A 26,253-nucleotide genomic window follows, 5' to 3' on the forward strand; every position below is an offset into this window, starting at 1 on the left:
TTAGTTTTAGTTCTCTAATATAACACAATATGAAAATTGGTTACAGAGCATCAGTAAAATAACTTTTTAATCAAGTCTGGGCATTAGAGTTATACTGTGTGGCGGCTGTGCATGAAAACACTGCAGAGACTTCCTGTTTAAAACCACAAAGAGAGCAGAGGGTCCTACTGAAGTACATGAAGTACATTGAGAGTGAATCTTTCAACTGCCGACCACACAGAAGCTAAAAAAAGATCCTCACATCTCTGGGTTTGTGATGTGCAATCTGCTAATTTACTGTAAACAACTTGTGAAGAACAACAGGCAGTGTCAGTGCAAGAGTGTGTTCAGAATACACATATTGATGAGTATTGTCGCCAAACTGCTGTGAGAGGGCTGGTTCTGATGTTTCTGAACGTGCTACCACACCTGAGAGGAGTCTCGTCTGTACCAGACACACAGGATGTTAGCACAACAAGCTGGATGTGTCCCTCTGACTCTGAAATAGTGTTTCTGTCATATGATGATGGTTTTGCTTTGTAAAACATTGTGACATCATGCCTTTAACAGTGCAGCACTTAGAGACTGATACAGATGGCACAGTACTGACTTTGTTTTAATGTTCATTTTCCAGGCTTGCAAACTCTCTCCGAATATCTGACTCCACAAACACCACAGAGATGTGTTGTGTGTGGTCGTGTGTTTGTACATTGTGAAATGCAGGTATAGTGAGAGTGGAAATATCGCACCTTTGACAAACAGATCACATCAAAGAACCCTGGCTCAACTGTAACTGAAAGAAAGTGTTTATTTGGTTATATTATATTCAGTTCATTCTTCTAGTCACAGAGACACAAAGTACAAATGAAACATGTTCAGCTCTACTGTCTCACACCGGAGTAAACACATTCAGTCCAAGTGTCGTCCCTCTGTCGTCTTGACCTGCTGACCTTGTTCTCCCTTAAAGCAGCGTAATGGAGGTTATCTGCATCTTGGTAGCCCTGGTAATAAAATAAATAAAACAGTGTTTGTCTCATTATTGATATAGACAAACATTGAAAAAAGTATCAGCAACTTCTGTTCACTGTCATGCAAATCAATACAACTTCCTGCAAAAATAACTTCCTTTGGGAAGCTTAAAATGTAATCCAGTACAACAACAACAAATGAAGTCTCCCACAGTTACCATTGGAAGCTGTTTTACAATGTACAATCAACCTTTACAAGGGTATGTAGCACTTACTGCACTATTTTTAATTGGTTAACAAATGTTGCTCTTCTTGTATTGTATTATGTTTCCCCTGTGCTCTGTTTTCATTCTGTAAAATATGTTACAGTGACATTAGAGCACTTAAATACCTACCTCTGCATTTGGAGCCGCGGCAGCTGATGGTCTTGCTTGCGAGTCTAGTCATGAAAAAAACAACAAAATTGTTTTTCAAAATTCCTTTTTAACTTAGTTTGATCATTTATACTGAAAGTAATGAACCAGTTCTTCTGATTTATCGATCACTGAAATGTGACAGACACGAAACTGCAGGGCGAGGCGGCGCTTAAATAAAAGCCAGATTTGAGTATGAATATTAAATTTACATCAATTTATTTAGAATACTGTTTTCATTTCAGAGCCTTATTTAAAAATATCGTTCTTGACTGGCTCATTTTTCCAGGATTTTTTGACTATAAATCTGAAGCAGAAGTGAACAGTTCAACACTGATGATGTTTGCAGCTGATGAAACATAAAATAAAAAATACACAGTATATTCTCATGGTATGTGCATGTTCTTCAATGTACAAATGAACATGTTAAAATCTAAATCTTTGCTAATGTCCACCTTGCTGCCCTTCAATATCATGTACATTACACACTCCAAATATAAGGAACTGCAGTTTAGCCTACCTGTGCATTGGCAGCTGTTTGTCTTGAACATTGTATATACTGTGTAAGCCAGGAAAACAACCAGGATGGTGGTGAGTGCCAAAGCTCCACTCAAGATATACACCAAGACAAGAGAGTCTTCCTCATCTGCAGATCCAAACATTAGGAGACATTACAGAGTTTTCTTTCTTTGTTCATCAAATTTGATTATAAAGTTTCCTCCACTACTTAACAAATGAGGCCACCTTTGCTACAAAGTTACTTACGCTCAAAATCCAATGTGGTCCCGTTTCCAAACAGTATCTGTCCACATGAGGCGACAGCACAGTAGTAGGTCCCAGCATGAGAAAGATTCAGACTCTTCATTGGTAAGTTGTAGACACAGGTGTGTGTTTGTGTGTTGTTGTTCCTCTCACACTGATCATTCCTGCCTCCATGTTTGTAAATGATTCCTGGATGAGATTCTTGAGAGTTTTTGAACCAGTAAACACTGTGTTCTCCATCATCACAGGTCCCAGTGTGTACTGTACAGTTCAGAGTCACAGAGCCTCCTGGCTGGATGCTCTCAGATGCCGACTGATGGACCAAAGCTTGGATGTTTGAACCTGAATCCTTTACACCGACAATAATGCTCTCTAAAAATTCATACACATATGAATAGCCAGCTACGCAGAAGTAAGTAGCTGAGTCTGAAATTTGCACATCTGAGATCTTCATGTGATTTTTACCAGGGCTAGTTTCCAGTCCTAAGCGTGGATGGTTCTTAAATTCACCTTGAAAAGTGCCATTTGGATCATGTTTATAGAATTTAGACATCAGCTTTGGCTTCTGTCCCAGAGTTTGTTTATACCAGTAAAACATCACTGCAACATTATCTTTATAAAAACATTCCAAAGTCACGTCTTCACCAACATTAACTGATTCAAAGTGTAAAGATGATGATGTATTCAGAGATGTAATAGGAGCTGAAGAGAAAATGGAGACCAAGCAAATACACAGTTAACTTTACACCATGACAGGGAGCATATTGTAACATACATAATATATGACAGAACAAATAAAAAATATCGATATATAAAGGAAACCAAATGTAAAAGATGCAGCTTACCAATTCTCTCCAAGAGCAGACATGTCACATACAAAGCAAAAACTGGAGATGTCATTTTGTTGTAACCACTGTGATCATTGGAGAGAATCTCTATACATCCTCTACTTTTCAGAGGAACAAGGCTGTGTTTGATTGGCCAATCAGAAAAGACTCTGTTAAAGTAACATTGATCGCTTGTTCAGTGCCTCCTACAGTGTTCATGTTTGGTTTAGAAGGGACTGCTTCCAAGAGGGCAGAGTTGCGAGTTCAGTTTTTTACACACGACTGTGATGATCATCTTCCAAACTTAATGTGGTTGAATATGCATGAATGTACATGAGAAAACTACGGGATCATCTGCTGTATAAATGAAGGAGCCTTCTTACTTTTAGCTTAGTTTTTTCAGTCTTAAGATAAGACTGTATAAAACTGGTTGTGGCAACTCTGACCATTAACACCGCTCTTCTTGACCTTTCTCCCATCACTGTTCGGTATTTGCAGACCTGCTGTTTCTTATTGATTTCATAGGACAGATATAATATGTGTGTTTTCTCCCTGACACCAAGTTGATAAATTTAAACTTAAAACTGTGTTTTTATTCATTGGTTAGAATCTGTGATGTTACAAAATACACATTTTAGCAATAATGGAAAGGTTGAAAATAAGATTTAAAATTGACCTCTGACCTCCTTATAGTAGCCTGTTTATAATATTCTTTCTTATGGACATTTTTAGTGATGATATAGATGAAGTTGTGCTTATTTGTGTTGAGTCGTATTCATAATGTGCTGCAAGACATGTAGTAAAATGCCGGTTTGGTTGTGTGAACAGTAAGAAAGTTGATCTCCTTCATTATGCACATTATGCTTCTAATGCTGACAGCAGCAGAAAATATTTCATTAAATAAAAAAATACTGTGATATTATATGGCAGCCATATTGCCCACCACTGATGTAAAAAGTAGTGAAGGAACCACTGGAAATGTTCCTGTATGTTCTGTGCAATGTGACTTTATCCACTACTTCAACTTCTTTAACCAGAAAAACCTCATGTAGTTCGACTTGTGGACCTGCATAATATGTCAATTTCTTCAAAAAGTTGCAAAATCGGATGTTTCCTAAAAAGCAAAGCTTTGGGTCAAGTTTGGGCCTGAGTTTTACTGAAATAGTGAAACTGTGCAACGGTTATGGATGATTGAAACTTTTTGTTTGTTATTTATAGAAGAAGAAAACAGACTGAAATGAAAGCTTCACTCAGAGTACTCTTCTGTAAATACATCTCAATACTTTGAGTGGAAAGTATGTAAAAATCCTTTCAGTCATTTGTTTTCTGCACCTTGGACATGATACTTGTTTCACAGTCCCATGAGATTGGGCTTGCTGAGGTGTAAGACGCTGTGACCTGAATGCTACAGGCCACTCTTCCTGTTTTAAAGCTAGGGACTTGTGTTTCCACCAATGGAAACTTATTCTCTGTACTTCACACCAACTTCACCGCAAGAGTGAAAGGTAAATGGTGAGAGCCGGCTAGATAAAAAGGTGCAATCTCTGTTGACATTTCTGGTAGAAGAAGGTATTAATAGAACACAGGGGATTTTCATGAGCCTGCTTTGTCTAAATCTGCCTCCATATTGTTTCTACGAAGAGGTTTCTCTGTGTGACTGAGGAACACTTTCAGAATGTATTTTATCCAAAAACACTGCAAACACATTTTGCTAAAATGTTTTATTTTCTTTTTTTCCATATTATTTACATTTATTCTTGTGAATTGTTGACAAGCAAAGTTCTACTTCACTCTTTTCTACTCTTTATTTTAGAGTACACACAAACACTCTCCACATTGTCCTCTCGGCGGTGTCGTTCACTGTTCCTGTTCAGACTCAGAGCAGCATAATGGAGACTGTTTGCATCTTGGCTCTGGTAATGACGAATAAAAAATAGGAAAAAATGAAAGAAATATAAGTGGAACAAATATGATGCTTAATTCTATAGGACTGAATTTGGCTTTTCATTATACATTCATTTCACCTACCGCAGCGTCAGAGGCTGCAGAACATGTCAGATGAGAAACAGTTCCTGCAAATCAGAATAGAGGAATGATCAAGCCAGGTCAACACGGCAACATTTTGAAAACCTTGATTCTGAAAATCTTACCATGGCAGACAGAGCACAGGTTTTTCTTCAACTTGTGCACAATGAAAACCAAGACAAGGAGCACAATAATGAAAACTGCCAATGCCACACTCAGACAATACACCAGGAGAATGGAGTCTTTAGTCGAGACTCCTAACATGCAATCAAGAGAAGAGATATATCAAATCCCATTTCACATACAAGAGTTCATTCATGACTTCTTCAAAATGAAAAAAAACAATGTTATGCAACATCAGCTGCCACCACATACCCGCAATCTTGATTTCTGTTCCATTTCCAAAAACAATCTCCCCACAGGAGGACAGAGCACAGTAGTAGATCCCAGCATCAGAGGAGCTCACAGACTTTATAGAAAGGTTTAAAGTGCAACTTTTTGTGACAGACTCTTCATTTGAGATGTTCTTGCATTGTCCTGTTCTGGGGTATATGACTGCAGGCTGAGACGCACCATGTCTGAACCAGTAGAAGCTCTGCTCCCCTACACATGGTTCGGCGTGTACTGTGCAGCTCAAATTTACAGAGTCTCCTGACTGAAATGGCTGTAATGATGGCTGATGGACAGCAGCCTGGATGTTGGACAGTGATGTTTTGACATGAAGGAAAGCTCCTTGTCCAAATTCAATTGCGTTGAATTCTAAAATCCCACAGTAATATGTTGCTGAATCTGACAGGTGAAGGTCTGTGATTATAAGATGATTGATACTTTCTCCACCTTTTGCAAGAACTTGAAACCTCTCCCTAAACTCGGGGGAGATCTCTGCTTCTGTCCCATGCTTCATCCGTGATGATATGAGCTGAGGTTTACCTCCCAATGTTTGCTGGTACCAGAAGATAAAAGTTACAGAATCATCCTGACAGACGCATTGCAAAGTAACATTTCCCCCAACTTTGGCTGTTTTGACACCACTATCCTGAGTTATACTTGAGATCTTGTGAACAGCTGGTACCTGACCTGCATAAGAAACAAAATATATGTATACTTTCAAAACCACAAAATCCCTCAAAATTATATTCCTACAAGTAGAAATGGTGAGAAAATGTGTAAAATACTCACATAATTGACTGAGAAATGCAAGTAGAATGCAAAGTGGCATCATCTCTGAAGCTCTGCAGTCTGTGTGCTGTGTTTTGACGAATGCACCCAACTCTTATAGGAGACAAAGGCTGTTTGTGATTGGCTAAGGTGACTGGTTTGGTCTAGAGTCAGAATTGCGATTTGTTCTTTTCCAAAAGATCAATGTGATCAGGTGACCAGAGGTGTAATTGGTGCTGGTCGAGTCTGTTTGGTTATATTCTTGTTGCTGTACACTGGAGGACAACAAGTGTGACAACATGCTTGTATAACATGAAAAGGAAATTCTCTCAAGTCCATTTTTGAATGGAGGCGTGGAGGTTGATATTTTCAAAATATGCAATGTGCTTAGAGTTGATTTATTTCCATTTGGAAAAACATGCTGTATTCTTCAGTCATGACACAGGTTTGTTCTGTTTGTTAGATTTAGGTGTGTATATATGATTATTTATAGGATTACTAAAAACTATAAACTCAATGTGCTTAAAAACAAAAGCAAAAAAAGTAAAGCTCATGCATGACAAAAACACATAACATTACATTAACATTACATATATAACACATATAAGATAAAACATAAAAAAAGGGAGGGAGTGTGTGGGCAGAAGGCAGAAATAAACCAGTTCAAGTAATGTAATCCAGTAAAGTAATTTAAAGTTAATGTTGATAACTTACAGTTAATTACATATGTCTTTACAAGTCGGTGATGCCTCTCAGGTCAGATGTGGCATTTGTCCCAGGACTTAGTCCTTAGTCCTAGTCCCTTGTCCCTAGTCTCTAGTCCTTATACATTCCCATAACCCTTTATTGGAATGGGACAACACCCACTGACTTGTTCACATCAACATCAGAAGTTGTCTGTTCAGATGAAACCACATGTAAAGAATGAGTGACACCAATGTTTTCAAGGGCCATTGTTTTTGTTCTTCTTTTGGTGTTTTTTAATGGCAGACCGCATTAATTTGATGTTTCATTACTGCCAGTGGTGGAGGAAGTATTCAGATCCTTTACTTCCTAAAGTTCCAATACAGCAACGTAAAACAACTCCATTACAAGTAAAAGTTCAGCGTGAAAAATCTTATTTAAATAAAAGTCCATAAATATTATCAGCAAAGTATAGTTAAAGTATCACAGTAAAAGTAGTGGTTTGGTCCCTCTGACTGATATATTGTTATATATGACATCATTATATTATTAATACTGAAGCATCAGTGTGTAATTAGCATGTTACTGTTGTAGCTGCTGGAGGTGGAGCTAGTTTGAACTACAGTTAGTTTAGTCCAGTGGTTCATACAGTGGTTCCACAGTACTTTAGTACTTTCCACCACTGATTACTGCCTTCTGCTGATCAAATTGACCTTATCTATTTGAGGCATTATATTATATATAATGGTTATCCCTCAATGCCAAGTGCAGCATTCAAAAAATCTCTGTAAGTAGAAAGAGGAAGAAGGTTAAGATAAAAAAAGGGAAGAAATGGAAGAGAGCACCACACTCTGAGATGGCCTCATTTCCATTCCTATTCTATTACACATAGCTATATGTAGGCATATCACATTCTCTGTTGATGGGTTTCGCAATGTTCCCTCAAAAACACAAACACGAAAAATGTCAACCTCATGTTAGCAATAGAGGAAGAGTCAGGGGATCACCAAAGTCAATGGGCTTCATCTTCTGAGGACCATGAATGTTTGTACAACATTTCATGGCCATCCAAAGACCAAGGTGGTGGACCAACTAAGCCAACATTGCCATCCTTAGAGCCAAACTGCTAGCATGATTAAAAACATAACTATACTCATAATAAATGAGTTCCTGTTGTGGAAAGTAAACAGCTAACACTGATAACTTTTATTATGCTAGTAACAAAACTGTCTGAGATAGCTGGTTTTACTATTTGTAACAGGAGATAAAGTGGACAATTTTATCTTTTATCATACCTATGACAAATCACATACAGACAGGTGACAAATTAACAGAAAAACCGGTACAGGCCTGAATGCTTGACCCCTACAATGAGGGGATCCGGTGGCTCTGCTGTGCTTTGAGGGGCATTTTGCTTGAAAAATGGTGTTCATCCCTCCAGAAGACTTCCAGAGACTTATAAAATCAATGCCAAGGCTGAGGAACACCATTCTTCAAAAAGATATTCCTTCATTTGGTGTTTTGATGATGGTGGTAGAGAGCGCTGTCTAACACGTCAGTCCAAAATTTCATATAGTTGTTCAATTGAGTTGAGATCCGGTGACGACGAAGGCCATAGCATATGATTCACATCATTTTCATACTCATCAAACCATTAAATGACCCCTCATGCCCTATGAATTGGGGCAGTTTCATCCTGGAAGAGACCACTCCCATCAGGATAGAAGTTTCATCATAGGATAAAGGTGATGACTCAACACCTTTGTATTGATTTGCAGTGACCCTTCCCTCTAAGGGAACAAGTGGACCCAAACCATGCCAGCAAAATGCCCCCCAAAGCATAACAGAGCCACCAGATCCCCTCACTGTAGGCGTCAAGCATTCAGGCCTGTACCAGTTTTTCCTTTAACTTGTAACTCGTCTGTATGTTTTCTAACCATTTCTTAAAACATACTGTAGTGTTAAGACTGATGAATGTGTTTTTGCTGCCCATACAGCTGTTGGTTTTTGTTACTTCATTATTTCATGAAGCTTGGATCTATTTTTGTCAGAATTACATCATTTTGGCATGGTAATTCAGTTGGAAGTAAGATTTGTTTCAAAATGATGCCCAGGTATAGTGGTGCATTCAAGTGCAGGCTTTGGAAAGGGGGTGGTAGTAATTTAAAGTAGCACATGACCTAAAACATACAAAAATCCAGGTACTGTCCTCTAAACATTAGCTGCTACAGAGGGCTGAATGGACTCAGGGTACTTGACTGTAACACGTGGTTAAAAGATTTCACTGCTCATGTACACTTGTGTGTCTATACTGTACAATTGTGTAGGAGCTTGTGTTTCTGTTGAAGTGAGAAAGAAATGGTCTGGTTGTTGTCAGATATCTGCATCTGTTCTCACGCCTTAAGTACAATTTAGTATTTTTGTCTAATTCCCTCAGCCTCGCCCTGAAAGATGTAACAGCACTGTCAACTCATGCAGAAGACCTTTGCCTAGCAGAAGCAGGCTGCTGTGTGTGACTCAAACATGTCTTTTGATCTTTGTGGTCTGTACGTACATGCTTTAACAAAGCTGTGGTGAAAGAAGAAGGTTGTTTACTCAGTAGAGATGAGCCATTACTGACCGACACTCTTCTAACTTGAGCTCATACTTCCCGAGAAGTGACAGTAGGACGGCCTAATCTTCAGTGTTTCTCAGATGAGTCAAAGCTAAACTGAAACAACAAACCATACACCCAACAATGAAGAAATTAAACGGTGCTTTAAAGAAAAGCAAAAAAGGTAGAGATGGATCACTGAGAGTAAATGTTAACTGTGATTTCAGTGTGTTAAGCATGTAGCTGTTTGCCAAGCACAACTCTGCACTGTGTTATGTCTTCAATGTTATTTCAATGTCATTTGGAGCTAAGTGCTCACTACTGACGTTTTTGAGCTGCACTTCTGAAAAAAGGGTGTTTGGAGGACTCTTTTACTTTAGTTTGGTACTTTGCTTTTTTATTTTGGTTTACTTTAAGTTTGACTTTCTTCAGTTGATGCTCTTATTATTAGTCAGCTCAGCTTTCATTATACAACCAGCTCCTCCTTTATTTATTCAAAACAAATACCTTTGACCTGCAGAGTCTCCTTCCTCCACGGAGCCACACAGAGTTGCTGCATGCATGGTTGCAACCTTGACAAGTATAGACAATGTGGAAGCTACAGTATCATTATGAGCTTATTTTGTGAAATGACTTAGGAGGCAGTTCATAGAACTTGTGTGTATCCTTGTCTAGTCTAATAAATGTCAAACACATTTCATTCCACATCAAAAATTTGAAAGCCAATTTTTTAAATATTTTGAATGCATGCATTGTTTACATGTTTGCGTGCCAACACTCTTCTTATTCCTTGCCTTTGTTGGCACATACATTTCTAGACGTGTTATTGCTGCCAACTGATGATCAGTGGATTAGTGTGAAATTGACAGCAGGATGTGAGTTGCACCACTCTCATGGGTACATGTACGTCCTTGTGTGGATGCACAATACAAACTAAACAAGGACCAACTGCTAAAAACTTTAGAACAAAACACTATCACATAATTGTGTTTTTGTGTGTGGTTTGTGTGTTTTCTACAGTATGCTTGAACATTCCACATCCAAACCACAACTGAAGACTCTTTATCACAGAAGTATATGCTATTATATACAATTTTTATAGAAGCTATTTTGAGGTGGAGTCTTTTATCGATAAATATTTTAAAAAGCCACTCCCTATTGAAGTTCTACTTCCAACTTCATCAAACTTTATTTGAACTTTAAATTGGCCACCAAATATAAACATTATTTTTTTCAGTCAACTTTTGGAAACCAGTTGCATATTTTGGGAGATCATATTTAGGGGCGGCTATGGCTCAGGAGGTAGAGTGGGTCGTCCACGGAAGATCAGCGGTTTGATTCCTGGCTCCTCCAGTCTGCATGTTGAAGTGTCCTTGGGCAAGATACTGAAACCCAAAGTTGCTCCTGATGGCTGTGCAGTGTATGAATGATTTGAATCCCTCTGATGGGCAGGTTGAGACATGGTAGCCCCTGTACCCATTCAGCGTATGAATGGGTGAATGTGACTTGTAGTGTAAAAGCGCTTTGATTTGTCGGAAGACTAGAATGGCGCTATACAAGTACAGCCCATTTACATTTTAGATTTTATGCTGTTTACGAGACTTTATAACAGGAGTCAGTGGAGGCAGAGAAACCTCACTGCTGTTGTGGTTTTCTACACCAGAAATGATCTTTTACATCTCATCTCACTATTTTTATGACTCAGTCAAAAATTGCAAGACAGGAAGGCTCTGCAGCAGTTGATTAAAACCATCATTGGTACCCATCTACCAAGCATCATTGATATTGGTGAGGTGAGGAGCCTACATAGAGCCCAATGGATTTTAAAAGACAATACCCACATCAACCACAGCCTATTCACCTTGCTGCCATCTGGTAAAAGATACAGAAGTATCTGCTGTCATACCACCAGACTACAGAGAATCTTCTTTCCTCAGGCTCTGAGACTCCTCAATTCATCCTCTGCACTACAACATAAAAAATAGTTTTCATTGTTATTTGTTGGTCCATTTTTTGTGGTTTTTGTTTTTGTGAGTGGCATTGAGGGGCTACAGACTACATTTTGTTGTGCAACCTTGTGTTGTAAAATGATACTAAAAAAGATCTTGAATCTTGAATTTGTTTTCTGTAGTCAAGTTGTTTCTCATAACTGGTGAAAATAGGTCAGAAACTGTTAGGTGCCTACCAGGCCACCAGCTTGGTCAGCCCATGTTTCTTGTGGCAATGTTGTATTTTCCACTGCACTGTTGGCATTATTAAGTGAATTCAGGTCTGTTAGAGGCAAATATACTTCCTCTGTACTTCTGCACTGTATAACACGAAGATCAAATACCTTTTAGTGGCTTGTGTTGCAATCGGAAGCATTTTGCTATTTGCACACTGCAAATGACACTAAGTTAGAGAGTTGCTTTGTTCAAGTTTGCATTATTGTTCTTTAATATGTTTCTCTTAACATTTATAAAGATATATATTTCAAAAACAGGAACAAAAGCCATGTGGTTACAGAGTAGAGAGAAAGCAAAGACAGGCCTCCAGTGACCTTGTCACAGAGCTCCTCCTCCTCCTTACTTTATAACTGGTGTGACAGCTTCAAGTCAGCAGTGTGACTAATGTGGATGGATTGTTATCATTGCTGTATTGTTTAGATGAAGTTAAAAGTGTGACTTTGTGTATTGGTTTTTAACCCAACAGACATTAAAGTGTAAAAATATACATCAGAATCAGCAGTGAAAGAACAGAGGCGTTGTAGTGAAGCGACTGGAACAAACAAACAAGAAACAGCATCACAAATGAAACCACATAGACATCCTGTTAGGAGGGCGGGGGTGGGGGGCGAGAAAACCACTTGGGTAGAACAGTGTGAGAGCTTGACCAGAGCGGGAATTCAGAAGCGAGACTTTTTTTTTCTTTTTCTCATCAGTCACTCGGCTGTTACCGCTTGAAAACAGCTCACTGACTTGATGAGAGTTTGAGAGGAAGAGAGAAACAGCAAACCTTTAAGTTTGAACAAAACATCCACCAAACCATACAAATATGTGATCATGAGTTTTTATCATCTGAGTATGGCACCACTTTTTATTTCTAAGCATCAAAAAAGTGATCAAGTCAAAATAGAATTTAAAGAAAGTTTTGGCATATCCATTTGTATCAATCTATTCGCTGCATCCAAGACACCGGAGCATTCTGAACGAAGGGTAAAAGCAAGCTTTTTATGTCAGGCGACCACAACTAAACCTCCAGACACATCCCCCCGTGGGCGGATGGCTACAGTATTTTAAGAGCAAACAGGACACACCTTGCAAGTGTCTGTCTCTGAAATGTTCAAATGCAGTTCAGCCTCTCTCTGCGGTGAATTCACTCAGAAAAGATATTTGACATCACGTCTTTCCAGTTTTAGCTATCTGGTGGTCACAACAGTCTGTGTGTTACGTAATCAGTTATATCTATTTTAAAAAAGCATCATGATGGAATATGAATTGACATCCTGTATACTGACATATGGAGGTGGACTGTTGCTCCCTACTGACGGAGAGCTTAACTGCACACAACTGTTGACATTGACTTCATCCACAACCAAAGATGTACAATAGAAGACGGCACAGTAATGTCACACAAAACCATTGTAGCTTATATAGTGCATTAATTGTAAATGCTCTTTTTTTAGATATCGTGTATTTATTTATCATTGTATTTTATTGTTCTATGGACTCCCAAGTTATTGTAATCAATAAGAAAAACATGTTTAAACTATACATTTAGTCATGAGAAATAAAAAAGAACTGGATGATTTAAATATATATATCTCAATATCTGTGGTTCTTTGCTTTTATCATCAATTGGAGGTCATCATATATCAAACATAATTGATTTCACTGAGTTAGATGTAAAATGTAGAAACCACCTATTTTTTTTATTATTAGAATAAACATTTAATGGTGCAGTGAAGCATATGCATGATTTAAGATGATCAAAACCAGAGAGAGAGCAGCAGCAGTGCAGGTTTTGGAAGGTTTGGTTTGATTGAACAGTAAACATCAGTCCAGGTCTGACACTCTCAGTCCAGAGTAAATCATCTCCTTCTCTGTGCTCCTCTGTCTCCTGCTCTTGCGTTGCCTTTTTTTGAAGTCCAGGGCCATGTACTGCAAAGCACCAGATTCCTCATTCTGTTGGAAATAAGAAGACTAAATAATTATCATGGGATGCAAAACTTAAAAATTACACTGCAGTAACTTTGCAGTGCAAGATATGAATGTGTAGACCTAAATTTTATTTAAGAAAAGGTAGTGGCAAACACAAAAGTTTTAAGGCCTTGAACTAAAAGAACTGAGAGGTGGAGCAGACCTCATGTTTTCTGGGAGTTTGTTCGGGATATGGGGTGCAATGAAAACTTAATGCTGCTTCTCCATGTTTAGTATAGACTTTGAGAACCTTTGAGAAAGGAAACCTGTCCCTGATGATGTGAGAGATCTGGACGGTTCATATTGTAGCAGTATAGAGAACCAGCTACTGCTGACTTTAGCCCTCCAAGTCTTGATGCTACATCCTGATGGTGCTGTTGAGGCTGACACAACAACCACCATGGGTGATTTAGGAGAAGATGGGCTGTTACACCATATGGAGAGAAAAAGAAAGCCGGTCTGAAAAGGGTAAAGAAATCTTCACTCTACGGAATACAGATCAAATAAAAAGAAATCAATATTATGTTTCCTCTCTGGTTGACGTTGTGGAGTTCCTGGTTGCCAATCAGTTTCCATTGAGGGGTAAAGTTGAGGCATTTGACAATACGGAGGATGGAGGAAGTGGATTATTCGTGTCTTTGCTGGATTTTAACATTGGGAAGGACCTCCAGCTCACAGAAATTGTAAAAACTGTCCCAAAGATGCTGTCATGGGCAACATTGTCACAGAGGCAATTGTGAAGGCGATCGGGGAATTGTGTTACATTCTTAAAGTTGATGGAACCAGATATTGTACTGGAATGGAAAATGTTTCTATTATTATTCACTTCTTCAATGAAGACATGCTGGCAATAACAGAGTGACTGCTGGTGATGACAACTAGTGAATTGGGTGATGCTCATACACTTACCAATGTCATCTGTTCTGAGCATACCAATGTAGGCCTGACCATGTGTAAAGGTGTTACCGGTGTTACACTATGTTTGGGCAAACACTGATTACATTACTTGTCCACTGCCTCCACAGGAAATTTATTTTTTTTATAGAAATATAACCCATGTAGTTAATTTTTGCATATCAGTACCGCGTTCATAAAAAAACCCTCTCATTTGTAAAATACTAAGCATGTTAACAATACTTAGTCAGATGACGGACACCACAATTATACAATGAAAGTGAGTACTCTGTGAGTCTGTTCCTCTCAGAATAACATGGAGTACAGGGCCATGCCCACTGTTTTGCTTGCCCTGAAACTTTCACCGACATTAGGTGCCTCCACCTCCATGTACGAGAACTCATTCTCAGTACTTAAGAACATTTTTACTGTTTTTACTTATGTGTTATCGTTGTGTTATTATTATCTCAGGTGTGTTTTGAGTAAAACATTTCAGTCAATGCAAAATGTGCTTGTCTTTGCCTTTATTTACACCCAAGTGATTTCTCCTTGTGTTTTTGTCAGATTATTAGGAAAACAAAGAGAATGGATTTTTGTGATTTGGTTTCACTTTCACTATACACGACTACATGGCCACTTGCCATTAATTGGCCCCCTACTGCTCCGCTAAATGGCTGGGATGATAAAGTAGTAAGTGAGTAAGGCAACTAGCCTGTGGTTGGCCGGGCTCAGTAAGGCAGTCTGAGGATATGGCACGGCAGGGCATACATTTGTTCGGCCCTGCTTACTGTACACCTAGAGTCCAGTAGAGGGCGGAGCCTGTGTGAGATAGAATGAAGGTTACGATATTGTAAACCTAGTTTTATAAGCACAGGCTTACATCTACTGATGGACCCCGACCACTCCCATGCTGTCCGCTGAAGTGGTTTTGGGTGGGACACATGTAATTGGTAGGAGCGTCCTGATTGGCCGGCTATGTACATGCAAATTTCAGTGAGCGATTGCGTGCATGTGATTGGAGAGGAGTATTACCCATAGTGGTGTAATGTAGGCCTATAGTATGACTATTCAGCTCAACCCAAACTGTAGTACATGACGCTTACAGAGTGATGTAGGGTTGTGTGGTTTGGTCAACATTTGATGAGCTTCAGAAATAGATGTCAGTTTATTGGGTGGGTAAGGTGTGTTCACTGCTCATAACCACAATTTTACACAAGATGTAATCACTTGATAATCACCTGACTCACACCTGATTGACAGCGTGAGTAATATACATTACTTTGGCAGAGTAGTGAATTATCATTAGTCACTGTACAGCAGTTTGACTACAAACATAAAGCTGTTATTGAAGATGTTTTCCTGCCTTAAAATTTCAAATGTTCTGCAGCAAGGAACAGGGTGCATTTCTGAATGTATTGTACTATACTTTCATAGTGTGTTTCAACCGCAATGCACAATTTTTCACATTCATATGTTGAGTTTGGTCACAGTTTAACAAAGTAAACACTTGTGTGTGGGCCTTTTTTTATCTGACATCTTTCCAGCATGGAAAGACACAAGCTGATACATGATGTGAATTTAGACGAACCAGTTAGATCTCTAAAAAGCTTTTAAAATATGACTTTAATAAATTATTTTGATGGAATATTATTTTTTCAAAAAAATCATTAGACCTTTGATAGGTATGGTTATAATGCAGAGAACTGAATGCCAGTCTTCCTGTTTATCACCACAATGGAAAATAACAAGCAGGGCATCAAAACATGTCCATATTTGTATGCAAACAGGCATTACTTGAGCTCAGACCACACTGCACTCTCTCTTCCTGTCAAACAACCAACATGACCTCAGTAACACTGAAGAACTCCATCTAAACTCTCTTTAATCTGACAATTATCAATGTCCTTACTGACCCCTCCTCAATCGAACACCAATCATATTCTTTTGCTTTTACATTGAGATTGAAGGCAGATTAAATAAATAAAGGAAAATAAACAATTGTGAGAAATAAAACTCAGTGCTAAGACTACAAATTTGCCACAAATATATCTTTATTACAAATTGGATTTTTTTGACATGGTGATAGTTGCTTCTCCCACCTGCCAGCTGTACAAAAATACAACAGTAGAGTGATATACTGGAACAAGTTATCAATTAACCTCTAAACTGCAGTTCCAGGTGCTTCCTGAGTCTATCTGGTGGCAGCATAAATCACATTTGGCTCCACTTCTCTCCCTGATGCAGGCCTTTGGATTCTTTTGGGCTTTGGATTGAAACTCAGTGCTGCGTAGTTCAGGTTATCAGAGCCCAGATTCTGCAAATTAAAATATTTACAATCACTCATCTGACATTTGTAAGGAAAAACTAAAAGAAATAACTGATAAATCACTTGAAGTGACTGTAACACTTTCTACATTTTAATACATAAAAGAAAATTTTCAAGTTAGATTCACCTCACACTGTGGTGTATTTTGCTCTTCATTAGGAGCTATACGAGAGACAACACATGTGATCAGTTAATTAATGACATTTATCATATTTCAAACAAAACAAAAATAGGACATGCAAAACCTCATATAAAAAGATACAGTAGCTCTCACAAGTACCTGTCTGAAGTTTCCTGATTTTGACAACCAAACCAATGATAATCATAACAAGGAGAACAGTCTGACCACCCAAGACCACACGCAGCAGCAGGTTTGTTATTCCATCAGACTTTTCTACAAGAAAGATTGAAAGAGCAGATTCTACTTCAGCTTTAGTGTTTTGGCACCCTGCTAACATTAAAACTCAATCTAGTTTCACCTTCAGTTGACTGACAGTTTGTGCAATAAAAGAAAATTGTAGGAGAATCTTACTTTTACACTCACTGTCCACGTCAACACTGAATTCATCGTGACCTTGAAATGAAACAAAGATTGATTTAAACTGGATGTTATTTTGAAACAATTGCTTTGTAATCATAATGCTGAAGTAATCACATATGTTGGATACAACGGTGAGAATTTAAATTTGCTATATACCAAAAAACTCAAGAGACAAGAAAACTGAAAACATTCTTACCTTGAAATTTTAAATCTATTACTTTAAGTACTGTACGTCCATCCATGTAAAATCCACAGAAATACAGCCCAGAGTCGGATAAATCCACTTGCGTGATTTTAAGAGAGACAGTAGAGACGTTGGAACTCATTTTGAATTTCCCATTTTGGAATCCATCACAGTATTCAGCATTGCCACCAGATCCGTACATAGAGGAGATACAGCTAATATTGGTTCTTTTGACAAGTCTGGACCAATATGTGTGAGTTGGAGTTCTGGAGATGTCGGAGCACTGCAGTGTGATTTCTTCACCAGGCCGGACCTCCACAGTCTGAGACTCAGAAACTGAGACAGTGATCCAGCCTGAAACACACAGAGACAACAGGAGATTTACTCCTCAGCTGATAAAGCAACAGGGACCTAAAGCCTTACACCTTAGATGTAGATGTTTAATATTTCAATGCCAGTACTTACTGAGGCTGCAGAGAAGTAAAGCTGTTATCAAGATAAAGCTCCTCATTGTGCACATGATCATCTTCCTGCAATGACACGCTATTCACTTTGTAGAGAGACTTTGTTGGAGAGGGGCGGGATGTTTTTAATACCGTTGCTCTCACTGGCCACATAAATTATCCAATCAAGAAGTGTTTAAGCAAAATCAAAGCCCCAAAGAGTGAATTATAATGATCATAATACAATATAAATGTATTCTTCAGGCTGTTATTTGAAAATGAAATCTAAAGTTATGATAATTGCCCATAAATCAACAACAATACAATAATGCATGAATAGTTAGCCTTCAATGGTAATCTTACAAAGAAACTATTTATAAACTTTGTTAACCTCCACACTGAAAAATGTCCCAAAGTAGTTGCCTTCAATATATGCACTTGTTGGTAAGAGTCTGAGTAGGTAAACTTGTTGTGTTTTCTCCTGAGTTTGTTTTCTTTTCACACAGAAAAAAATTAAAGCAAACCAAAATACATCGCTAATAACTATGTGAGAACCTTCTCTCCTCTCACTGGTCAGATGTGTCTGGGGCAGGAGCGAGACTGTAAACACAGGAAGACCTCTCCTGAAGATGGTCTTATCTGCCGATTTATCAAAAAGTCACAGTCCAATCTGCATGCAAAGTGCACCTAGTCACAAGAGCCTTTTAGCTCAAACTTTCTTGTAGTTAGGTCAGATCACATTCCCACCACAAAAAACTGTCCCAGAATTAATTTATGACCAGACTGAGACAACTTCCTCTAGTAGTAGTTTTGGTGCAGTTGTGTGTTCAGAACTGCACAAACAAGGTGGAAAATGAACCATAGTCTGATTGAACCAGACTCAACAACACTGGCCTTTAGTAGCCATTGTTCAAGGAAAAGTGACCCATGGACTCAACAGTGGGGACAGACTGACAGCTGAACTGATAAAGGGAAAATTAAAAGCCTTCAATGCATGAGGCCTAAACACGAAGGGCAAGGATGACTAGCTTTGATGTCAGCTTTCATTTATTATGGACTGTATTCTTTTGAAAAGCTTCTATGCAGATATCATGTTGCTTGCTTTACAGTGTAGTGTGGAAAAATCTATTAATTCCTATCCTTTACTCAAGTAAAAATAGTTATGTAAAAATGTGCTCAGATAAAAGTAAAAAGTAAGTCAGTTAAAATGTACTCTGAGTAGATGTTACTACATTACATGTTACATTTTTTAACTGGACCACCTTTAGGCTACCAAATACATTGCATTAAATGTAAATCCAACAAAAGTAGTGGAACAACATCACTTCACTGAGCCCTCGTGTCCAAATCAACAATAAAATCAATTTTTATAGACGGCACTTTGTAGCCTGTGCATACAACTGATTACCAATTAAAAATATATCACGGTCACTTAGCTTACTCGCCGGGTGGTGCAATAAATCATCGATTAATTAAGGTAAATGCAACATTTTTTTAAACTATGTTGAAGTACAATAATGCCAACCATACCCCATATTGATGTCATTCTTTATTTTATTGCATTATTCTGCGTTGTTTACTGTTCACAAACTGCTAGGCCCGGCCCAGGTGCAACCCCTGACTCTAGGCTGGTGAATGTACCCAGTCAACATGTATGCTTTCCAGAGTGTCAGCTGAGTACAGTGTCACCTCTCTGCTCTCCTGAGGCTGCTGACACACCAGCGATTGTCTTTTTTTCCATTCTCACATGGCTTATCAGGACTTTTTCATGTGATTTTGTGTTGATTCTGTAACGAATTCAACTTCAAATGTACAATACTTTAGGGAAAAAGCACTTAAGTAAAAGTAAAATCACAGATTTTTAAATATACTCAAAAAAGTACAGGTACACAAAAAAACAACTTTCTTCCAGTAACAACAGTAAATGTAATTCATTACTTCCACCTCTGGATCCCGGTAACCATGTACAGATAGTCTTAACATTGAGTCTAATTTCTCTTGTACCTCTCTTGGGAATGCATTGCCCACCCTTTTATAGATGGGATTCTAATGATTGGAACATTGGAATTGTATTGATAACATGAAATTCATTACAGTGAAGTTAAACATAGTTAAAAGAGTTTAATTCTAAATGCACTGAAAAAGCAAACACAATGCCAATGAAAACATGACATTTTCAAGAGCGGGATTTATATCGGCATCTTAGGCAATATCTTATTTTCTTGTAAAATGTATTGTTTAGAACAATTACATGCTAACTTACATTGTTTTTGGTTTATTTTAAGGCATTTTGCATTTGTCACCTCTGAGGATGACTATACGGAGAAGTCGTAGTGTGGCACAGAGTGACAGAGGGTCCTGGCAGCCATGTGAGAAGTGTAGTTCAGAGTTCATAAAATTTGTGGAAGAGAAGAAGAAGATGGACATTCTTTCCAGCATAAGTAAGTTTATATTGTTAGCCATTGCCATGAGGGTTATACCATCTAGTGGCAACTTTTAAACCATTAAATACACCTCACCAAGTGTAAGTCACAGAGCAACTTTATTTGGCAGATGGGCTCCTATGTTAAAGTTTGACCACATATCCATTAGAGAAAAAAAGTCTATGCAACCCAGCTCACTTTTTTTGCTTAATGTAACGTTACAGCCTTTATTTAAGTCAAGACGTGTGAGGAATATATTCTCCTAGTGGCTCATATAGTTTGTCCAATCTGTGAAGCATGTTCTTGAAGGCCGGTTTCTTTACTATCTAGAACCAAACTTGATCCAGTTACTAACATGGTTAAATATTCTGTGATTCTGTCTATAAGTGTTTACATTTATAGACAGAATGTCAGCTGTCCTGTTTATATTTTCTGGAATGGAATCAGCCACTCTGTGCTGCAGACTGTAGGCTATAAAATAAATATTGCGGGGTATTTGGTTCTCAGTTAATTCTTGAGATTGGTAGTTTCTTGTTTACTTGTTTGACGGAGATAGTCCTAAAAACAAATTTAACATTTTGCCTAGCGATACCGCACTCTGTGTCCATGTATATATTTTTGGTATGTTGCGAAAAGATCTAGAAATGCATAGGTGTTTATAACCTTTGGTATAGATGCTTTTGTTTTGTGAAATACTTAATATTTGAAATATCAAACCTTTCTACAATTAATCCTTTTTTAGGGGTTGAACCACAATATTTAAGAACAACTGTTTATAATATATAAAAGTGTAGATGTTTGTTGAAATACTGAATATTTGAAATCTCAAGCTGTTATCTAATGATTAATCAAGTTAAATAGCCTGAAAAGGGAAGTACGTCATTTTTGGTGTCAGAGTAAATTAAGTTTATGCAAACATGTTGGGAGAATTGTGAACAACTGCTTTAACAGTGAACTGACATTTGCACTGTGGTTTTGTTTTGATTTTGAATATCAAGTTAACACTGATGTTGCATGTTTAATGTAAATGCAAAATAAAAGGGGGTTTTAGGAGAAACATTTCAGATTGAAGGGATCTTAAGAAGATGTAGAATTAAGATCTTACTTACAACTCCCTAGTGCTCCTCATGGCTTTTAAGGAGCAATAAGCATTTTGCCCATTATAATCTCAATTCAGTATCCATTTGTCTCACCTAAGTCTTAAAAAGTCAGTAGTCTAATTTTTTCTCCTAAGGGGGTTTTAGGAGTAACAATTGAGACTGAGGTGATCTCAAAAAGATACACAATGGAGATCTTACTACTTTTCCAAGAGTTAAAGAAAAGACTATCCTGAGCAAAAGATTTCCCCATTAATTGTTTTAATTTATATCAGCAAGCCTCCCTACTGTCATGAGGAGAGTAGAGTAGGTGGACCCAAACACAAAAGACAGCAGGCAGACGGGATCAAACACAGAATATCTATTGAAGAAAATCAAGAAACTGTGACACAGGAACAAGGTTAACTGATCAGATGACTCTACAAAGATTGAACTGAAAACTGGACTTAAATACAAAAGGAATGATTATAAACTGAACACAGGTGAGTGAAATAAGATACAAGTCAAACACATGAGGTAATCAACAAAGGTGGGAAAACACAGGAAGTAAAGGTAACAAAACACAAGGAGAAAACATTTCAAAATAAAACAGGAACTAAAAATCCAAACACAAACAGAAAGTCCTGTCAAGATGTGACACCTTCCTGTTCTCATGTCTTGTTTCATTTCAGTTTGATCTGTTTCTCTCTGTGTTATACTTTAAATTGTAAATTACACTATTTTGTTGATCTATTTGTTTTAATTTTGCATGTGTGTGTGTTTGTGAAGCACTTTGTAACTGTGTGTTTTACAAAGTGCTATATAAAATAAGCTTTACTTACTTAGTTACTCCATCAAATACCAATCACATTCCTTCGCTTTTAGAGTGAGCTCAAAGGAAAACACAGTAAGTAAGACATAGGTGAGTAAGTAAGTGAGTGAAGAAGAAACTGATTATGTTGATGGTAACTCCTCCCAGTCATCCGCACAAAAATCACAGCAGCAGATTAATATGACTAAGCATCAGTTCCACTTTGAGGCTGATAAAATGACAGCAAATTAAACAATGCCTTTATATGAATTTGTCAGCAGTGCAGCTGATGCTGTGGAGTAATTGAATGGTACTTAATGAGGCTGCAGAGAAGTAAAACGTTATCAAGTTAAAGATCATAATTATGCATATAATTGCATCACTGCAATGGCTTTTTATAACACTGTAGGGTTCAAAGAGGTGGGATATTTTTAAATGTTTAGCATGTTTACATCGTCCACATAAAGGGCTTCTGAAAGATGAATGTTAAAGCATAATCTTGGCCTCAAGGAGTGACTTACAAAGTTGACAGTATGACACAAAGTTATTTTTCACTCAAAGTTATTTAAATATTCTTCATTTTAACATTATACCTGGTATTTTCAAAAGCTTGGCAGCTTTGTGAAGCAGGCTGACCCTGAACAAGGGCTGCAATTCCACATTATTCCAGCACGTGAATATTCAAAACTGTGTACCATCCACCTGAAAGTGCAGCTGCCCTTTTTCATATCACCAATTTACATAAAATAAATTCCACTAATCCTAAATAGGAGGGGCAAAGATTATGACTGTTGGTGTGTGGAATTACAATTACATTACCATCAACCTATTTCCTTTTTTTTTTTGCAGTTTGTGTTCCTTATCATGTTTTAAATATATCAGAATAAGAACGCATGAAGACAAAACATTCAGTATAGCACTACACAAAAAGTGCTTATTGGCATAATCTTTGATTCATAATGTAAACTTGATAAATTGATTAAATTGGGATTAAACATGTACAGGCTGGAGCAAAGTGAACAGTTTCATATGAGGCTGGTTTCAAAAGCTCCCATACATATACTGGCTGACCTTTTTCTGCTTGACAGAAGCTGAAAACGGCTGTTCACTCTCTCATGATTGTCACCTGAGTCCAATTTACAGTGTTGTCTCTTCCTGTCAAAGTTTTTATACCCCAATCCCAAGAGAAATGGTATTTCATTCAGCTGTATTTTTCATGATTGTTATGGCAACTAAATTTGAAACTCCACTGCTGCAGACCTCCAGCTAACTCCACTATAAGGGAATCTTGACACACATCAGTGTTCCTTCTTGCTCCTTGTCTAACAAACACTGATTAAAATTCTTTTGCTCTCAGATTAAAATCTAAAATAGTCAAACGTGTGACACAGAGATTGTGACATTTTGCATGATTCACTGTTACAAAGTTGGACTTTTTGACAAAGTAACTCTGATACTATGGTGATAGTTTAAAGTGATGGTACATCCACCAACCTCAGTAAAACACACAGTGGATGAATAATAAAATCATCAGTTCCACTTTGAGCTGCAGTTTCAGGTGCCTGTGAATCTATCTGGTGGAAGAATAAATAACTTGAGTCTCCACTTCTCTCTCTGATGCAGGCCTGTGGTTTCTCGTGTCTTTTAGTTGAAAAGTCACAGCTGCATAGTTCAGGTCATCGGAGTCCTGACTCTGTGAATAAGAGAATACTCTTATTGTCATGTTATAATCTTACTGTCACTCATCTCATATAGCTAAGTTTTTGAGAAATCAATTGTCTTGATGTGATTGTAGCACCTTCTTTAACACAAAAAATGTAAAAATGAAACTGAATAAACCTCAGTCTTTACCTCTGTCTGATGTGGATTCAGTTCTTCAACATGAGCTAAATGATAGAAACAAACAAAATTATTGCTGTCAATACATTTTAGTAAACAGCATGTTATGGACTTTTATGTCATATAGGCGCAACCAAAAAAATAGGTAAAATTGTAATAAAACTAAAAGTACCTGTCTGAAATTTCCTGATTTTGACAACCAGACCGATAATGATCATAACAAGGAGAATAGTCAGACCACCCAGGATCACACTCATCAGCTTTGTTATTCCATCAGACTCTCCTACAAGAAAGATTTACAGATCAGATTCTACTTTAGCTTTAGTGTTTTGCCACCCTGCTAACATTAAAACTGAATCTAGTTTCACCTTCAGTTGACTGACAGTTTGTGCAATGAAAGAAAACTTTAGGAGAATCTTACTTTTATACTTGCTGTCCACGTCATTACTGAATTCATCGTGACCTTTTACAAGAAAGATCATTAAATCAGAATCTGTACATTTTACATTTAGTGACTTGCCTTCTGATTCAGATTTAACAGGACAGAACTGACTAATAATTAACAAAGATCCATGCACAATGACAGATTTTTAATGGGAGGCAGGAAGAATTAAAATTTTAGGTTATGCAAGGAATCTAAAATTGTAAACTGTCATCATGAGTTTCACTAAAATTAAAATATGAAGATAAAATTCTCCTAATGTTATTTTGACAGTAGTCCCAAATACTTAACGACAATCTTACCTTGAACCTCTAAATATGTTGCACTGACAATAATTGGGTTTTTGCTCACATAATATCCACAAAAATACAGTCCAGAGTCTGTTAAATCCAATTGCTTGATTTTGAGAAAAAATGTAGAAATGTTGGATCTCATTTCAAATTTGCCATTTTGAAATCCCTCACAGAATGAGGCAGGCTCGAGAGGCTTGAACATAGATGAGATACAGTGAGGCTTGGATCTCTTGACCACTCTGAACCAGAATATCTGAGAGGGAACACTGGAAAAGTTGGAGCACAGCAGTGTCACGTCTTCACCAGGCTGAACATCCACAGTGTAAAACTCAGAAACTGAGACAGAGATCCAGCCTGAAACAAGCACACAGCTGATAAATCTACAGGAACCTAAACAATACTTTTATACAAATCTACTTACATTGCAGTTGATGTTGTTGAGTAATTCAGTGCCAGTACTTACTCAGGATGCAGAGCAGTAAAGCTGTAGTTGAGATGAAGTTCCTCATTTTGCGAATGATTGTGTCACTGCAATTGTACAAAGGTGTGAGCTCCTGTAAGAGGGTTTGAAGAGGCGGAGTTTTTTCTATACATCTTCTTTACCATGACAACCCAGAGTTGAGACCAGGAGGCAGAGCTGCAGTCCTACACGCTTCTCTGCGCTTCCATTAGAGCAGTTACCCACCCAAAACCACATAGAGACTGTGTCTGTCCCCCGACCACATAAATCAATTAAATCCAAAGTAAATAAAAGAAGAGTCATTCATGAAAATCTAGTAAAAATTAAAACCACTACTGCAATAGTACAACAAAATAAGATAATTAAATGTGGACTCTTGAACATTAGATCTCTTTCATCTAAAGCAGTTTTAGTAAACGATTTAATTTCAGATCATCGTATTGATTTATTTTCTCTCACTGAAACCTGGCTGTGTCATGAAGAATATGTCAGCCTTAATGAATCCACTCCCCCCAGTCATATTAATACTCATATTCCTCGAGACACTGGCCGAGGAGGAGGAGTTGCAGCCATTTTTAACTCAAGCCTAATCATCAACCCTAGACCTAAATTTAATTATAACTCATTCGAAAGCCTCGTTCTTAGTCTCTCTCAGCCAACCTGGAAAACTTTACAGCCAGTTCTATTTGTTATAGTGTATCGTCCTCCTGGCCCGTACTCTGAATTCTCAGAGTTTTTGTCATATTTAGTCCTTAGTACAGATAAAGTAATTATAGTAGGTGATTTTAATATTCATGTGGACGTTGATAGTGACAGTCTCAGCACTGCATTTCTCTCATTATTAGACTCAATTGGCTTCTCTCAGTGTGTAAATAATCCCACTCACCGTCTTAACCACACCCTAGACCTTGTTCTGACTTATGGGATTGAAATT

The 26,253-nt window shown here is 37.7% G+C and overlaps 4 protein-coding genes across 5 annotated transcripts; all 4 read right to left on the minus strand.

Annotated features, from left to right (window-relative positions):
* Positions 1-790: 790 nt before the first annotated feature.
* LOC137174231 (uncharacterized) lies at positions 791-3,107 on the minus strand. The gene is made up of 5 exons (XM_067579409.1): positions 2,968-3,107; positions 2,126-2,824; positions 1,881-2,006; positions 1,343-1,386; positions 791-980 (listed from the first exon to the last, which is right to left on the minus strand). The coding sequence occupies exons 1-5, from the start codon at positions 3,020-3,022 to the stop codon at positions 861-863; spliced, it is 1,044 nt and encodes a 347-aa protein (XP_067435510.1). The 5' UTR covers positions 3,023-3,107; the 3' UTR covers positions 791-860.
* A 1,561-nt stretch (positions 3,108-4,668) lies between these two features.
* On the minus strand, positions 4,669-6,210 carry LOC137174230 (uncharacterized). Of its 2 annotated transcripts, none has more exons than XM_067579408.1 (5): positions 6,154-6,210; positions 5,350-5,917; positions 5,100-5,231; positions 4,978-5,021; positions 4,669-4,862 (listed from the first exon to the last, which is right to left on the minus strand). In XM_067579408.1, the coding sequence occupies exons 2-5, from the start codon at positions 5,876-5,878 to the stop codon at positions 4,737-4,739; spliced, it is 831 nt and encodes a 276-aa protein (XP_067435509.1). In that variant the 5' UTR covers positions 5,879-5,917; positions 6,154-6,210; the 3' UTR covers positions 4,669-4,736. The 2 variants fall into 2 exon arrangements, with proteins under 2 accessions (XP_067435509.1, XP_067435507.1); XM_067579406.1 differs by having other exon boundaries at positions 5,350-6,051; positions 6,154-6,206.
* A 10,315-nt stretch (positions 6,211-16,525) lies between these two features.
* On the minus strand, positions 16,526-18,068 carry LOC137174233 (uncharacterized). The gene is made up of 6 exons (XM_067579411.1): positions 17,998-18,068; positions 17,545-17,886; positions 17,340-17,381; positions 17,088-17,201; positions 16,935-16,969; positions 16,526-16,795 (listed from the first exon to the last, which is right to left on the minus strand). Exons 1-6 carry the CDS (start codon positions 18,056-18,058, stop codon positions 16,673-16,675), a joined length of 717 nt encoding a protein of 238 aa, XP_067435512.1. The 5' UTR covers positions 18,059-18,068; the 3' UTR covers positions 16,526-16,672.
* Positions 18,069-23,089: 5,021 nt separating this feature from the next.
* On the minus strand, positions 23,090-25,368 carry LOC137174535 (uncharacterized). The gene is made up of 5 exons (XM_067579891.1): positions 25,323-25,368; positions 24,869-25,213; positions 24,297-24,407; positions 24,137-24,171; positions 23,090-23,978 (listed from the first exon to the last, which is right to left on the minus strand). The coding sequence occupies exons 1-5, from the start codon at positions 25,366-25,368 to the stop codon at positions 23,856-23,858; spliced, it is 660 nt and encodes a 219-aa protein (XP_067435992.1). The 3' UTR covers positions 23,090-23,855.
* Between the last annotated feature and the right edge of the window lie 885 nt (positions 25,369-26,253).

Source organism: Thunnus thynnus, chromosome 22 (assembly GCF_963924715.1).
Source record: "Thunnus thynnus chromosome 22, fThuThy2.1, whole genome shotgun sequence".
Lineage (NCBI taxonomy): Eukaryota > Metazoa > Chordata > Actinopteri > Scombriformes > Scombridae > Thunnus > Thunnus thynnus.